The sequence below is a fragment of the Amyelois transitella genome, chromosome 10 (genome assembly GCF_032362555.1).
Source record: "Amyelois transitella isolate CPQ chromosome 10, ilAmyTran1.1, whole genome shotgun sequence".
NCBI classification, from domain to species: Eukaryota; Metazoa; Arthropoda; class Insecta; order Lepidoptera; family Pyralidae; genus Amyelois; species Amyelois transitella.
In genome coordinates, this window is record NC_083513.1 from 964,417 (window position 1) to 981,209 (window position 16,793).

At 36.9% G+C, this 16,793-nt stretch overlaps 1 protein-coding gene across 1 annotated transcript; it reads right to left on the minus strand.

The window, feature by feature from the left end:
- Positions 1 to 4,028: 4,028 nt before the first annotated feature.
- Positions 4,029 to 7,191, minus strand: LOC132902159 (uncharacterized). The gene is made up of 4 exons (XM_060946213.1): positions 7,057 to 7,191; positions 6,409 to 6,539; positions 5,189 to 5,323; positions 4,029 to 4,224 (listed from the first exon to the last, which is right to left on the minus strand). Exons 1-4 carry the CDS (start codon positions 7,189 to 7,191, stop codon positions 4,029 to 4,031), a joined length of 597 nt encoding a protein of 198 aa, XP_060802196.1.
- Between the last annotated feature and the right edge of the window lie 9,602 nt (positions 7,192 to 16,793).

The following is a 16,793-nucleotide window of genomic DNA, read 5'->3' on the forward strand; positions in this document are numbered from 1 at the left end:
TTCGGAGATAAGCGTGATCATACATACAGACAGACAGACAAAAAATTCAAAAAAATAATTTTTGCTTTCTATTATTCATTTTAAGTGTCCTTCTACTTCTATCCATTTCAATTAAAAAATACTAAATGTACACACAAAATATTTTTACTGTTTTATTTTATGTATAGATAAGCTAGACACACAAGCTTCGCTTATGTAAATCTATAGAGGACTTATATTATAAGGAGGTAAAGTTTGTAACTTTCAGCGCTTTAGTTTGTAGCGGAAGCGATGATTTGACTCGACCGCCACCAAAGGGAAGATCTCCCGCCAGGCTAGGTGTTATGCCTGGGGAACCGCGCGACAGACGATGATGAGTCGGAGGTTGTGCATATAGCATATACATATACAACCTTCGATTCGTGAAATCTTTGTCGGAGGTTGTATATATAGCTCCAATTCGTGAAATCTTTGCTTGAGCGGTTTAGACTCACTGTTTTGACCGATAGCGTCACGTGATTGTTTGTTGCGACTTGTGACGTAGAGATGTCGCCACTGTTTGTAAAGGCTATCTGCGAAAATATTAAACCTGACATGAAAATTCTTTGACTGTTACAAAGGTAAATTATATGCAGGTGTAGACGATGTACTTCAGGCGAAGCCGTGGTTGGCATCTAGTAAAAAAATACATTGAGAAAATAGAACAAGTGCTTTCGTAAAAAAAAATGTAATGAAGATGTTTATTACAATTTTTTATTCAATATCTACCTTGGCAAATGATAGAAACCTCCACATTCGGGCAACTGGATGTATAACCATAATGCAATAAGGATAAGGTTCCCCCGCAAAGGTTGCGGAGATCAGACAGAAGTCGTTTCGTGTAAAACCTGACTTACCTAGGCAAGATCGTGGTCACAGGCTTCTCTCCAGATAGGTTTGGACGACTCACCTCTCTCCTGTTTCGTGGGTACTACCAATGATTTGAACCCACGGGAATTTATTAGGTATACACTACAATAGGCCTTCCCACTCCAACAGTCCATTCACAAAGGGAGTGTGAATGAAACTGTTGGAGTGAGGAGGCCTAGACGATCGTACCTTGATCAAATCGAAGACGTTCTAGCAAAAGGTCAGGTCAAGACTACCCGAAACCGACGAGCTTGCATGAACAGAGTTATAAATGTGGATGAAGCGAAAGAAGTATGCAGGGAGTGTGGCAAGTGTAAAAATATTGTCTCTGCCTACCCCTCCGGAAAGAGACGTGATATATGTATATATGTTTGTATACTATTCTGGCTAGTAAGTACTAACGATAGCTTAGTTTCACAATATCCACTTGGGAAAATATTTTGTTAGTACGAGTACCAGCCATGTAGATTATTGTAGATATACTAGGTGTCTTGTGTTGCCCTAATAATAAATTAAATAATTAAAGAAAAGAACAGGACCACTACGTCTCTTTACTAAGGATATCGTAAAAGGCGACTAAGGGATATGCTTATAAACTTGTGTTTCTTAATTTTGGCCACAGACTAGCAACTTGGGGTATCATTTCGTGTTTTTTTCGGGGTTTTATTTACAGCTGATCATTGCCTACCAGTCTTTTCAAGACTGTTGTCTCTGTCTGCCACGCAAGGGATATAGACGTGACTATATGTATGTATGTTAGTATAAATAAATAAAATAACCTACAGATACCTACAAGACAACTACAAGGTAAATATTATATTGTTATGCAATCGCTGTTTCTAAGACTATTGGAATGTTTAATAATTATTACAAAGGAAAATGCATCTGAGCTATTAGGCTAATTATAGTATTATTATATCATAGATACTTTGTTTAAAAATTCTTGAATGTTGACGGAAACTCCATCAATAAAATAATTCTTGATCACATTATACTACCGTGCCGTACTACTCGCCTTTACGTGTATATTTTGAATCAAATTTCTCACTGTCCTTATCCCAAACCAAGTAACATCTATAGTTGTATTATAAAACTGAAGAGTTTGTTTGTTTGTTTGTTTGAACGACGCGCTAATCTCAGGAACTACTGGTCCGAATTGAAAAATTCTTTTTGCGTCGAATAGACCATTTATCGAGGAAGGCTTTAGGCTATATCTATAACATTACGCTGCAACTGTAAGGAGCAAAGAAATAATGGAAAATGTGAAAAAAAACGGGGAATATTATTCATCCTTGGATCTTCAATGATGCCCAAAATAACTATTGACGCGGACGAAGTCGCGGGCACAGCTAGTAATTAATGCGACAGTGAGTTTATTTGTTTCTTACCACTTATCTACTAAATTAAAATTCTTGCAATAATAATAACACGTTTATATAATTAAGAGTCTGGACAAGGATAAAGTGAGATTTACAAAATGAGTTACATATATTAATTACTAGCTGTGCCCGCGACTTCGTCCGCGTGGAATAGTTATTTTGGGTATCATTGAAGTCCTGAAAGATGAATAATTGTCCCCGTTTTTTTTCACATTTTCCATTATTTCTTCGCTCCTAATAGTTGCAGTGTGATGTTATACAGCCTAAAGCCTTCCTCGATAAATGGTCTATTCAACACAAAAATAATTTTTCAATTCGAACCAGTAGTTTCTGAGATTATCGCGTTCAAACAAACAAACTCTTCAGCTTTATAATATTAGTATAGATAATGTGATACCCGCTCATTTACTACCGGGACACTTAATTCATAACTTATCAATCATTATGCAAATAAAACGATGAGAGAGAGCCTAGTAAACAACACTTGCTTATCAAGGTCGCCTATAGCTTATCTAGAAATCTGCAAGTGCTTATAACCTAGGGCAGTCACGCCTAGGTACTTTTTGAAGACCTAAGTCACGACTGTCTCTTGTTTAGATGTGTGGTTCCCATCATCATGTTATATGGCAGTTATAATAATACTAGCTGTGCCCGCGACTTCGTCCGCGTGGAATAGTTATTTTGGGCAACATTAAAGCCCTCAAGGTAGAATAATTTTCGCCGTTTTTTTCACATTTTCCATTATGTTATATAGCCTAAAGCCTTCCTCAATAAATGATCTATTCAACGCAAAAAGAATTTTGAATTCTAACCAGTAGTTCCTGAGATTAGCGCGTTCAAACAAACAAACTAACAAACTCTTCAGCTTTATAATATTAGTATAGATGATTACTAGCTATTACCCGCTGCTTTGCCCGCGCGAATTTAGCGGCACCTACAAATAACACGAGGTTTTTAGTAAATCCCACGCGAACTATAGTTTTACGGGGTTAAAAAGTACTTACCCTATATCCTGCTCTAGACTTTTAATAACTTAAGTACTGAAACTGAAGAGGTAACAAACAAACAAGAAACAAACTTACTTGCGAAGTTATAAGTAACAATAGTTGTGATGGGATGGCATTTGACTAGAAACTGAGCCTGTCTGAGTGTAAAATTCATTCAGTGTGAATGGAGAGTTTGGGAATTCGGTTTCTAAGATAAATTTGTACCTACTCTACTTACATGTACCTACATAGTTACCGTCTGTAGCGGGAGCGATGATTCGGCTCGACCGCCACCAAAGGGAAAATCTTCTGCCAGGCTGGGGTGACGCCTGGGGAACCGCGCGACAGACGATGTTGAGTCGGAGGTTGTATTTATTTTATCCAATCCATGAAATCTCTGAAATCGCGATTTAGATTCTTCGCTGCTATTGGTTGAGAGCGTCAATTTTTTCGCGATGATTGACAGTAGTTGTTTGTGACGAGTGGCGTATAGATTTCGACACACGTCTATATCCATTGTGGGGCCAACAGTCTTAAAAAGACTGAAAGGCCACGTTCAGCCTAACCTGGCCTTTCAGTCTTTTCAAGCATGTTGGCTCTGTTTACACCGCAAGGGATAAAGACGTGACAACATGTAAGTAGGTATGTATGTACTTGAAAAAATAATCAGCGAATAAATTGAAAACAACCTCAAAAATGGACCAGTTTAATCACTTATTCTGCACAGTCACAGGGCGGTTCAAATTTTAACTAACTAACTGACTGAAAGTTCAAACTAATTGAATATCGACGCTTGGTACAACGATATGACAAGAAAACCCATCGCGTATATTATGAGGACCACGTCCATGGCAGTTGCGAAGAGATCTCTGGACACTTGGTCTTGCACCAAGGACCGAAGGTTCCGGTGGATTCCTCGGAGAAGATAGTTGATTTGGGTGGAGAAGATTTCTGCTGCGTGGAGAACCGTGCTGGAAAAATTAAAATTATTATCTGAACAGCTTTGTAGGTAAATCAACAACAGTTAGATAAGCTGAGACTAAATTTAAACAATAATTTTAATTAATATTACCAATTGGGATAGTTTCCCTAAAAAAGACCAATAAGGTTGTCAAATATCAAATAATTTGGAAAAATAAAATAGAATATTCCGGAATTCGGAACGAATAAGTTAATCCGGGAAATGTTAACTTTTAATCTGACAGTAATAGACAAAATTTGAAAATTAAAATTTTCTTAGGTAGCGCCATCTGTTGAAATTAAATCCACTTGATGAACAAAAGCTAGGTATAGAAAAAAGCATTAATCACACAAACATTTTTTTTAGTTCATGAAGTGACCGAGAGATGGCGCATATCAACTGTTTGCAAATTCACTCACAGGATGTCACTACTGTACTGAATTCATAATTTCGTGGCGTTTGAGGTTATACCTTTCGGAAGTGAAACGGATTACAGTTCTGAAAGTTTAATTCAAAATTGAACAATTCTTTTAAGCGTTACTCCTGATTACGTCCTAACCTCTCTCAAGATAAGTAACGAGTGAATCTTTTGACCATTTTCCTAAATTGGGTGGGCCAGGTTTATTACACGAAGCGACTTCGTTCAGTTCTCCGCAACCTTTGCAGGGAAGCCTAACCACATTGCATCATGGTGCCGTGTCGTTCCCGGCACCAATAAAAAAAAGAATAGGACCACTCCATCTCGTTACCATGGATGTCGTAAAAGGCGACTAAGGGATAGGCTTATAAACTTGGGTTACTTCTTTTAGGCGATGGGCTAGCAACCCGTCACTATTTGAATCTCAATTATATCATTAAGCCAAACAGCTGAACGTGGCCTATCAGTCTTTTCAAGACTGTTGGCTTTGTCTACCCCGTTAGGGATAAAGACGTGATCATATGTATGTATGTATGAAGTAATAAAATAGTCTTACCTCGCAGAGCACCCCCAAGTCCAATTGTTATTATTGTTATTCAAAGAAACCAGGGGTAGAATCATAGCGAGAATGTACCATATTCCAGAATTGGTGTAATTATTATTATTGTTGGTTGGTTGAGTTTGTCGTGGTCTAAAATACATAAAGAGTTATGAGGAAAACAAACGAATTAGTAAAGATTAAGAGTAGGTACAATAAACTTGCTTGCATGAAAATATAAATGAACGTGGATGAAGGAAAAAGAAGTAAGTATGTATGGTTTAACGCAAGTGGAAATGATTGAACCTGTAACAGGTTGGATTTTAATACATACATATGGTCACGTCTATATCCCTAGTGGGGTAGACAGAGCCGCCAGCCTTGAAAAGACTGATAGGCCACGCTCAGCTGTTGGCCTTAGTGATAGAAATGAGATTCAAATGGTGACAGGTTGCTAGCCCATCGCCTTAAAGAGGAATCCCAAGTTTATAAGCCAATCCCTTAGTCGCCTTTTACGACATCCGTGGGAAAGAGATAGTCCTATTCTTTTTTGTAATGGTGCCGGGACCCCGCATGGGATATAGACGTGATTATTATGTATGTATGTTTTACGGAAAGACTAAGTATCCAGATAATCTTTTCTTTTTTTTGGCTTGTTTTGAATCTCAATTCCATTAATTACCTACATCATACCACACGGCTGACGGTGGCCTTCAGTATTTTCGAGACTGTTGGCTATGCATATCCCGTAAGGCATTATGACATGATACGTAAACGTCGCTCCTGTGGAAATTTCTCGAAATTAAAGAACTTTGACGGCCTCTGTGGCGCAGCGTTAGTATGCTTGTCTGTGACACCGGCGGTCCCGGATTCGAATCCTGGCCATGGCATGATGAGAAAAGGACTTTTACTGATTGGCCTGGGTCTTGGATGTTTATCTATATAATATAGGTATTTATTATAAAATATAGTATCGTTGAGTTAGTATCTCGTAACACAAGTCTCGAACTTACTTCGAGGCTAACTCAATCAGTGTAATTTGTCCCGTAGGTATAATTGACATCCGATGAAAATGCTTCAGTGTAGTTTGTTCCGCGTTTCTTCTACACATGCGCTTTGGAAGCGGTAGTAGTTATAATTAGATTCAAGTTAGGTGTGACGTCAATAAGTGATACCTTGTATCCAATTTTGAAAATAAATCTATTCTATTCTATATATTTATTAATTTATTTATTTACGCGCTATCCTGAACAGCGACGTCCGTAGTGGCCACAGGAGAGATGGCGGGAACTGCTCTCAACCAGTTGTCAACGGCGTAGCTGAACTGGCTCTGAGTGCTGGCCAGGGTGTAGGTGGAACCGGAGGAACCCTGGAGTAAGCAATAATTACCCAAACATACATATATACATACATAAGTTTCCAGCCCGTCTCCTAAAAGAAGAAACCCAAGTTTATAAGTCTATCCGTTACTCGCCTGTCACGACATCCATGGGAAAGAAATGGAATGGTCCTATGCTGAAGTTCCGAGAACTACACGGCAGGAAACTAAGTAACGCATGTTTAATGATACCGTTTTACTAGGAGTTACCCTTCCAACGTCCTTCATCATCTAGTTTGGATAATGAGTGCCGTGTGGTTCCCAGTACCAATTGAAAAAAGAATAGGACCACTCCATCTCGTTCCCATGGATGTCGTAAAAGGCGACTAAGGGATAGGCTTATAAACTTGGGATTCTTCTTTAGCTAGCTAGCAACCTGTCACTATTTGAATCTCATTTCCATCATAAAGCCAAACATCTGAACGTGGCCTATCAGTCTTTTCAAGTCTGTTGGCTCTGTCTACCCCGCAAGGGATATAGACGTGATTGTGTGTATGTGTGTAATTACCTCCTGGCCTGGATACGGTGCCTGGTGGACCGCCGGGTGATCCACGCCAAAGAAGCTGGGGTTCCTCTCATCATACCTGCTGCTGTTGATGGCCTGAGCCTGGTGGCTCAGGTTTCTGGCCACGTCAGAAGTCATGTCCAGGAATTACTCTGCCATGGTAGGTATCTAATATTTTTACATTATAATTTTTCATGGAAATTTGAGTGAATTTTTGAGTTTTTATTGACGTGTTGATAGGTTATGTCAAATTTTATAATGAAACTTAGTTTAAGTATAGCATAGAGGTTAGATGATCTTACTAGCTATTTTTCGCTCACGTATATTGAGCGCCAACTAAAAGAAGCGACGAATTTAGCGCCATGTACTTAGAAAATAATGCAGGTTTTTTCGCAAATCCCAACGAAACTATAGTTTTTACCGGGATGAAAGGTACCATAGGTCCTACTTCAGGCTCTTAAATATATATACATGATATTTTAAGAAGAAGACTATGGGATAGGCTCATAACTTGGGATTCTTTTTTAGGCGATGGCCTAGCAACCTGTCTTACATACTTACATACGGTCACGTCTATATCCCTTACGGGGTAGACAGAACCAACAGTCTTGAAAAGATTGATATGCCACATTCACAGAAAAAAGTTTAGTGGCATATCAGTCTTTCAAAGATTGTTAGCTCCGTCTACCCTGCAAGGGATATGGGCATGATTATATATAGAAATGTTTAAGAAGAATAATTCAGAAGATAGCCAGGTAAGCGGCGGCGGTTTTTAAATCTTTTCATACATTCAGCCGTTTGGGGTCATTAAGTTCTTACGAGTATTTTGAGTAAGTAAAGGTAAGTATTCATTTAAGGTAAAAGCACCTATTACGGAGGTATTTCGCAACATTTGAAAGTAAGAAGCAAAAATAAGCATAAGTAAGTATTTTTAAAGGTTCCAAACAAAATTATTATCTAAAATGGAATTTAAATTTTGTATTGCTGTTGAGTCTAAGTATCCTTTCATGCGATTTCTTATTTAAAAAAAATATTTAAAAAGGCAGGTCGATTTTCCCTAATACGGAGGTATGATTTTGGTCAGAGCCTAATACTGCGGTAGACGGCTCCTAATACGGAGGGTCAGGAAGTACATTAATTTAGGTTCCGTACAAATAATATGTATAACAATAATAGAAATGTGTAAGTACCTTTATTGTAAGTTTTTCGTTCATTGACTATTTAATTACATTATTTCACTTTAATGAAATTAAAGACGACTTTGAATTTAAAGTATATTATTTATTTAAAGTATATATATGTATATATTATTATTTAGTGTATTCTACACGCGTGTGTACAGCTTTCACGGATTTAACAATATAAAAAAATGCAGGTTCATTTAGGAATTAAGTTTTATTTTTTATTACAATTAGTTACTTTGGCTAATAAATAATGACGAACAATAACAATCATCTAAAATCTTTCAAAAATCAACAAGTAGAGGAACAAAAAGTAACAATAATGAAATATTTATAACATCAGTCTTTCAAAAACTAACACTCCGCAGAGGATAGTAAACTGTAACTAAAAGTTTTACATATTAAAAAATAATCACTTTAGTAATGGTAAGTGAACTTAATATAAGATACCTAAGTAAAGTTTAGGGTCAATTCAGGCTGCAGTTACAGTGGTCGACAGCAGCCCGAAGAGCATTTACAGCTTCGGAAGAATTTTAAACGTTCGCTACTAGACTAGCTTCGCTTCAAAACTGCTGGCTGTCGTCAGCAACCGACGCCGCATCAGTCACCAACAGTTTTATTTTTTCGAGCGATTACTGGTCTATAAAATAATGAAAATAAAGTTTAAAACTCTTTTAAAACTTGCGTCAATGCTGCCCGCTGCCACTGCTGCCTGAATTGAGCTATGAAAAAATGAAAAGAACAATTACGTAGATTGCATTAATTGATATTAAAATATTTAATTATTTCAATGTTTTTGATTTTACAAAAAAAAAAAACATTTATAAAAAATAAGAATCAGAAAAAAGACGATTTTTTTATTTATTTACGAAACCCTAAAATCTTGTGATTTTCTGTTTAATTAATAAAGCCATAATAGGAAACCATATTACCTAATACAGAGTTACCTGGAAATAACTACCACCGTATTAGGAAAACTACTCGTGTTTTTAATAATCCTAATTCTGACCCATCAAAATTCCGATTAACAAAAGAGTGTAAATTTTTAATCAAACGACAACTATTTTGTGGCTAAGATGTGTAAAACTGAAGTAACAGTTATACACAGGATATTATTTGTGATAAATTAAAACACACCTCTCAATTTTTACCCCTCCTAAGAAACTAACATTTTGTACTCAACAGTTTTATTATTTAACTAGATTTCTAATTGAGAACACATACCTCAGAATATGGTTATTAATTTATGAGATTAATAATTATTTCAATTGAACTTTTAACTAATTCAAAAACTTAATAATTTGAAAGTTATAAACAATTAAATTTTATCAGTATTTTTCCTATTACGGAGTTATACCACCGAGTTAGGATTAGTCTATAAAATTCGTATCCTATTACGGCGGTATTTTATTTCTTATTTTTTGGGTAAAAACTGAGTTACAAACGTGAAACAAGCTATTTAATTTAAAAATTTAAAAGTAGGGAAATGCTATAAGTTATTCATAAACAAACTTGAACGGCCTATTAATACGAAAAATTGCCTTTGTAAATATTAGTGTGCTTACTTTTGTTGTTCCGCGTTTGTATGAAAACACCTGTCCCGTCGATGCCGTGACACAAACTGATTGATTTTGTTGTGTTGCCAATGTGTTGTAGTTGCAAATGTTAGTTAAGTCGTGCCGTAATAAATTTAGAATAACACATTTGCGTTATGATGTACTTACACTGAATAGAACAGGAATAAAACGAAGAAATATAAATACCACCGTAATTGGAAGCGATTTCGACTACCGCCGTATTAGGAGCTTTTACCTTACTCAAAACTTCTTTTGATTTTTTGGAAAACTTGAACTCATAATCTCGATTAATAACACATTATATTTAATGGCCCTCGTCTTCTATGGATTAGGCTGAAAGTTGGAATCACTCGGATCTTCGTTCTAGGTGTTTATGCACCTTGGGATGTGGGTTCGAGGGGTACAACATCAGCAAAAAGCGAAAACGAGGAGTTCTGGAATAGTGTAAGAGAAGTATTGAAAGTTACCAAGCCAAATGAGAAGATTATTATGTTAGGTGATTTTAATGGATGGGTGGGTGTAAAGCGTGATGGATATGAAAAGGTGCTTGGTGCGTTTGGTGACGAAAAGGTGAATGATAATGGAAGAAGTGTATTAGAAATTTGTCTAGAGTGGGATCTTTTTGTGTCGAACTCAATGTTTCAACATAAAGAGATCCACACCTACACAAGAGTGGAAGGTATTTTAAAAAGTATGATAGACTTTGTGATTGTAGATGAAAGATTGAAGAACAAAGTGCTGGATACCCGTGCATATCGCGGTGCTGGCATTGACTCGGACCATTTACTGGTGATATCCCGGATAAGGGGTATCTTCAATCGCTGGCGGCACAGGGTAAGGGAGCAAACCAGCGCTTTGGAAAGAGTAAAAGTAGAAAATTTGCAAGATATGGATGTAGGTAAGAAGTATATTAATAGACTGAAGGATGAATTTGAAGATTTAGAGGAAATGAGCGATATTGAAGATGGATGGAAGGAATTTAAAGAAAGAATTGTGAAAGTAGCTGTTGAAGTGTGTGGTGTAAGTAGAAGAAGGAAAGGAAAAAATCACAAAAATGCGTGGATGAGTAAAGATGTGCAAGAACTTGTGCGATTAAAGAAGAAAGCATGGCTGGATTTGTTAGCAGCAAAAGCTAACTTAAGAATGCAAGAGGTTATAGATGAAGATGTGAATGAAGCACGTAAGGAATATAAGAAAATGAAAGATTTGGTTAAGAAAGCTGTGATTAGAAAGAAAGAAGAGTATAAAGAGGATTTTGATAAAAGGCTATCAGAAGACTTTCAGTCAAATCTGAAAGTATTCTGGAAATCCGTAAGGTCAGCCCGAGGAAATACTATAACCAGAGAGCTGACTAGGATCAGATGCCAGGATGGTAGCGTTGTGAAAGGAGAAGAATGTGTACTAAAGATATGGAAGGACTATTTTGAAAGTTTATTTGAAAAAAAGGAAGGAAATAAGAAAGATTTCTGCTATAGCGAAGAAAAAGAGAATGAGATGGAAGGCGAAATTGAAATGTTCGAAATTGTGGAAGCACTTAAGAGTATGAAAGCGGGAAAGGCTGCTGGGTGTGATAGAGTATCGGTCGAGATGCTTAAAGCAGGAAAAGGCGTAGTAGCTAGTCAGTTGTACTGCCTTTTCAATTTGTGTTGGAGAAGCGGCCGAGTACCAAAAGATTGGTGTAAGGCTGTTATCGTGCCACTTTACAAAGGAAAAGGGTCACAGCTGGACTGCAAAAATTATCGTGGTATAAGCCTGCTTAGCGTCGTCGGCAAATTGTATGCTAAGGTATTGATTAATAGAGTCAGGAATGAAACTGATGACAAAATATGGGATGCTCAAGCGGGATTTCGAAAGGGAATGGGATGTACTGATCAGGTCTTTTCCTTGCGGTGCATAGCCGAAAAGTTTTTGGCCAAGAGTCAAAAAGTCTATTGCACATTCGTAGATCTGGAAAAGGCCTATGACAGAGTTGAGAGGAATGAATTGTGGTCAGCACTTTCTATGCATGGGGTGAGCAGTCTCTTAATACGAGCACTGAAATCCTTATACGAGGATTCGAGTGCTTGTGTCAGGATAAACGGAGCGCACACTGAGTGGTTTAAGATTGAGAAAGGCGTTAGGCAAGGATGTGTTGCGTCACCGTGGCTGTTCAACCTATTTATGGATAGCTGTTTGACAGATTTGAAAGAGTCTAAAAGTGGATTAAGGATGAATGAGTTACTCGTCAAATGTCTGCTCTATGCCGACGATCAGGTTATACTGGCGTCATCAGCGGAGGAGTTACAGGAGATGGTAAACTGTATGCATGAAGCTTTAAAAGAGAAAGGAATGAAAGTGAACGTAAGTAAAACTAAAACACTGGTTTTTGAAATGGAGAAAGAAATGACAGCATGTAATATTTTGATTGGAGGAGAAAAAGTGGAGCAAGTGAAAGAGTTTGTATATCTAGGATCAAAGTTTACATCAGATGGCAAGTATGATAGTGATATTGAAAGGAGAGTGAACGCGGGGAACATGGTGAATGGAGCTTTGCATGCCTTTGTGAGCAGTCAGAAACTATCCAAAAAGGCTCGACTGGCTGTGCACAGGGGCGTGTTGGTCCCGACATTAATGTATGGGAGTGAAAGTTGGGTATGGCAAAAGAAGCATGAAAGCAGAATAAATGCAGTGGAAATGAGAGCGTTAAGGAGTATGATGGGTGTGAAATTGAGTGACAGGATAAGGAACAGCGTGATAAGGGAATGTTGTGATGTGAAAGAAGATGTAGTTACAGGAATAGAAAAGGGTATGTTAAGATGGTTCGGTCATGTGGAGAGGATGAATGAAAGCAGGTTGACTAAGCAGATATACAAGGAGAGTGTGGAGGGAAAGGTCGGAGTGGGAAGACCTAGACGAACGTATCTTGATCAAATTAAGGACGTCCTGGTAAAGGGTCAGGTCAAAAGTACCCGAAACCGCCGAGCTTGTATGAAGAGAGTTATGAATGTGGACGAAGCGAAAGAAGTATGCAGAGATCGTGGCAAGTGGAAAGAGGTAGTCTCTGCCTACCCCTCCGGGAAAGAGGCGTGATTTTATGTATGTATGTATGTATGTATGTATATTTAATGGCTATTAAAAATAATGAAAATATACCTACAGGCCAAAACAGAATCTAAAAACCGTCAATTCCTCACACTAAATAAATTAAATCGTATCTAATCTTTTAAATAATTAATCTGTTAATTCGGGAGCCCGTAGCAAAAGTGATATAAGTACAAAAGTAACATTTTTTCAAACGATCATCGAATCCCGTGTCATTCTTTGCGGTGCTAGTCGATAGCACCCCAGGTACTATTGTTTGAGTTCAATTTAAATTTAGAATGTAGGCATCCCGCTGTCACTTTATTCGCGGTTGCCAGTGCATAAAAACCTTTTTCTTCTGTCGATCAATTTGTGGTTTTGGGAAGTTTTTTATTAATTAACTTACCTATTTTTGGCGGAAACCTTATGTAGCTTTTGTCACTGAGATTAAAGTCTGAGGAAAACCACACGGCGCCTATTTCTAAGTGTATCATGGCAAATTTATTGAACAGAAAGTATTATTATACACAAACTTCATACTAGTAATGGTAATAGTGTGATAAGATTGAGAATACCTTAATTATTTCTTTCATCTTAAAAGTTATAAATCGCTTGTTATAAGAAGGTATATATAGTAAACTAGTTGGCGCCCGCAACTCCGTTTGCGTGTTATTGGAAATACGAAAGTAAAGGTCATTAAATTTACTCAAATGTCGGTACATATTACAAAGTAGCTTTAGCTTCTACATCATAAGATCCATACATCTTCTATTTTTTTTTCGCCAAAAGAATATGTTCATCCTATTGAACAACTTTTGTTAATAAATCTTTTCCATAGTTTTATTATATGTATTGATATATAAATGCATTTATACTTATTTCCTACTTACATAGAAAAATAAACCGTTTGTCACCATAGAGTTAATCTTGCTTGAGTAAGACATTTATTTTATAGGTCAGTTTGAGTAATAACAGTACAACTTCAACAAGACGATTGTGCGAAATTATATGTCATCAGATTTGTGTGCAGAATTACAGTAGCCATTTGAATATTTCCCAGCAGTTGTAAGCAGGATATTCTGATTAAGTCATCAAACAAATGTGTAACAATAAACACAGGATTATGATTGGGTTAAAATTATATCTCTCGGGTCTTTTAATTCACTCGGATTTCCTCATTGACTTTCTTCTAGTTATGTATTTTTTTATTAAAGTTTATGAGTGTCGGTATACCCGTTTGTTGTCAAAAATATTTCAATGTGTCTGACATGTCTACTGAGTAGGCGTGACAAATCAAAATTCATCGAACATACCACTGAAAGCGAAAACGGGATTCTTTTTTTCGCAAATCAATCAGCAATTTTTTGTTGTTGGCAACCCCGTGGCACGGACAGTGGCCACACCGCGGGATGTCGCGCTACCGTGTCGGAGGCTTGATCGATTTTGCGATTTTTTTACTTACTCCCATTTGATATGGGTCACGGCGCTGAAACTTCAAATTTGCAAAGAATGTGTTGAAAATGAAATTGCGTTATATTTTTTTGTGATGATAATGGTAAATAAATTATTTTTCTACGAAATAGCACAAGTACCTAGTGAATACATATATGGTCATGAAAGTGTTTGAGTCTGCGCAATAAGCTGATTTTTTTTTCAGTCATTTAACCGTTGAAAACCCACGACTTTTTTGACATATTTGTATAACGAGAAAAGGAAATTAAAATGTTTGATACACGTATATCTAAATAACGTTACTCATCAACCGAATTATGTAAATGTTTAACCCTAGAAAGATAACCTGCGTCGCAGAGGCGCCCGCGAAATTCAAATATTGTTGTTTCTTTTTAATTAGCGCGCGAATCTTTTTGTGCTCTCCAGTCAACCCGATCGCGGGACAAATTTTGCAATGAATAACAATAATTTACTTTAGCAATACCAATGATAAAATCCAATTAATTTTACTACTTATAAATGTAAGTAAGTAATCATTTACGATCTTTTTTATAATAATTTTACTTCCATAATGACATCAGATTTTTTTTTCGCTCAACCGCCGGCCGAGTCATCGAAATTAACTAAATATTTGGGCAAACATCCATATGTTAGTTTAATAACGAAATCAACCCTTTATTTGCTGGGTCGTTTAGACCCCTATTATAATATTTAATGCTAAACAAACACGGGATTTTTGCCTCCAAATGACTTCATTGAGTGTTGTGTAATAAAACATGAGTAGGGTTAAACTTAAACGTTTACGTTTCGAAACAGAAAAAAGAGTTTGAAAAAAATTTGTGGTCGCGGGAAAATACAGCATTTTCTTACATACACACATAAATCACACTTCTTTTCTGGAGGGGTAGGCAGAGACTACATCTTTCCACTTGCCATGATCCCTGCATACTTCTTTCTCTCTTCATGCAAGCACGTCTTTTTCGGGAAACCTTTGACCTGACTGATTTGATCAAGGTACGTTCGTCTAGGCCTTCCCACTCCAACATTACCTAGCTTATTTTTAGATGAAAATAACTTATATCATTTTTGCGAAGTATTGTTGCAATTAGCGGAGAAAAAAAGGAGGATGAAAGTAGAGTACATACATATAATCACGTCTATATCCTTTGCGGGGTAGACAGAGCCAACAGTCTTTAAAAGACTGAAAGGCCACGTTCAGCTGTTTGGCTTAATGATAGATTTGAGATTCAAATAGTGACAGGTTGCTAGCCTGTCGCCTAAAAGAAGAGTCCCAAGTTTATAAGCCCATAGTCGCCTTTTACGACATCCATGGGAAAGAGATAGAGCGGTCCTATTTTTTTCCTATTGGTGTCAGGAACCACACGGCACTAGTGCTTATCCTGTTAAAAAAAAATTTATATCATCATAATTTAAAGTATCACGTCTAACGTAAACCCATCTCATTTTAGGGTTAGGGACTCGCCCTGGCTAGTGAAGGGTTAAACGGTCATTTAGTCGACTATACTTAGTTCGCGCTTCGATTTATGGAAATTAACATTATTAAGACCAACCGGGTCTTTTTGATCTGATCCGGTTTTTATTTTGATGGTCACATTTTTTGTGACGTGTTTTTTTTTAAATTTTAGTCACTAGAAAATGTTTTTTTTTATCATGTTTGTTTAAATCCAAAATCAGTTCAAATATTATAAGGGCTGGGAAAGTTTAGATTTAAAAAAATAAAATTGTGTTGATTTTTGAAAGTTAGGTTTTTTCTTTATATATTTTTTATGTCTTTTTTATAATGTCGTTAAAGAAACTATTGTAATGTAGTTTGTTCCGCCTTGATTTCGCCGCCTACACTTGCACTTTCATAACGTCATGTAATTTTTGACGTAATAGAACAAATAAAAATAGAATAGAACCACTTTATCCCGTTCCCATGGATGTCGTAAAAGGCGACTATGGGATAGGCTTATAATCTTGAGATTCTTCTTCTAAGCGATGGGCTAGCAACCTGTCATTATTTGAATCTCAATTCTATCATTAAGCCAAACAGTTGAACGTGGCCTATCAGTGTTTTCATGACTGTTAGCTCTGTCTACCCCCAAGGGATATAGACGTGATAATTAATTGTATTAAATATTAATATGAATCCAGCATTTCATTCCACACAATATTGTTACGTAGTTATCAGGCGAGACCAACATGAAAGTGTCTTTGATGAATATATTTCTCGTTTGTGTTTTATATAGTATGTATGTATGTAATATTTAGTCGCCTCTTACGACATCCACGGGAAATCAGATCCGTTCCTATTCTTTTTTATATTGGTGCCCGGAACCACACGGCATTGGACCTTTACATCTATGGAAAATAGATGAAGTGGACTTATTTATTGACGGCCTCTGTGGAGCAGCGGTGGTACGCTTGTCTGTGACACCGGATGTCCCGGGTTCGAATCCCGGCCAGG

Excerpts from the sequence above, each read along its gene's own strand:
- LOC132902159 (XM_060946213.1), bottom strand. The coding sequence starts at position 7,191 with ATGACTTCTGACGTGGCCAGAAACCTGAGCCACCAGGCTCAGGCCATC. Across the intron at positions 5,324-6,408 it reads GTCGCTGTTCAGGATAGCGC|ACCACGACAAACTCAACCAA; the intron begins GTAAATAAATAA and ends TATGTATTTTAG. Across the intron at positions 4,225-5,188 it reads ACTTGGGGGTGCTCTGCGAG|CACGGTTCTCCACGCAGCAG; the intron begins GTAAGACTATTT and ends TAATTTTTCCAG.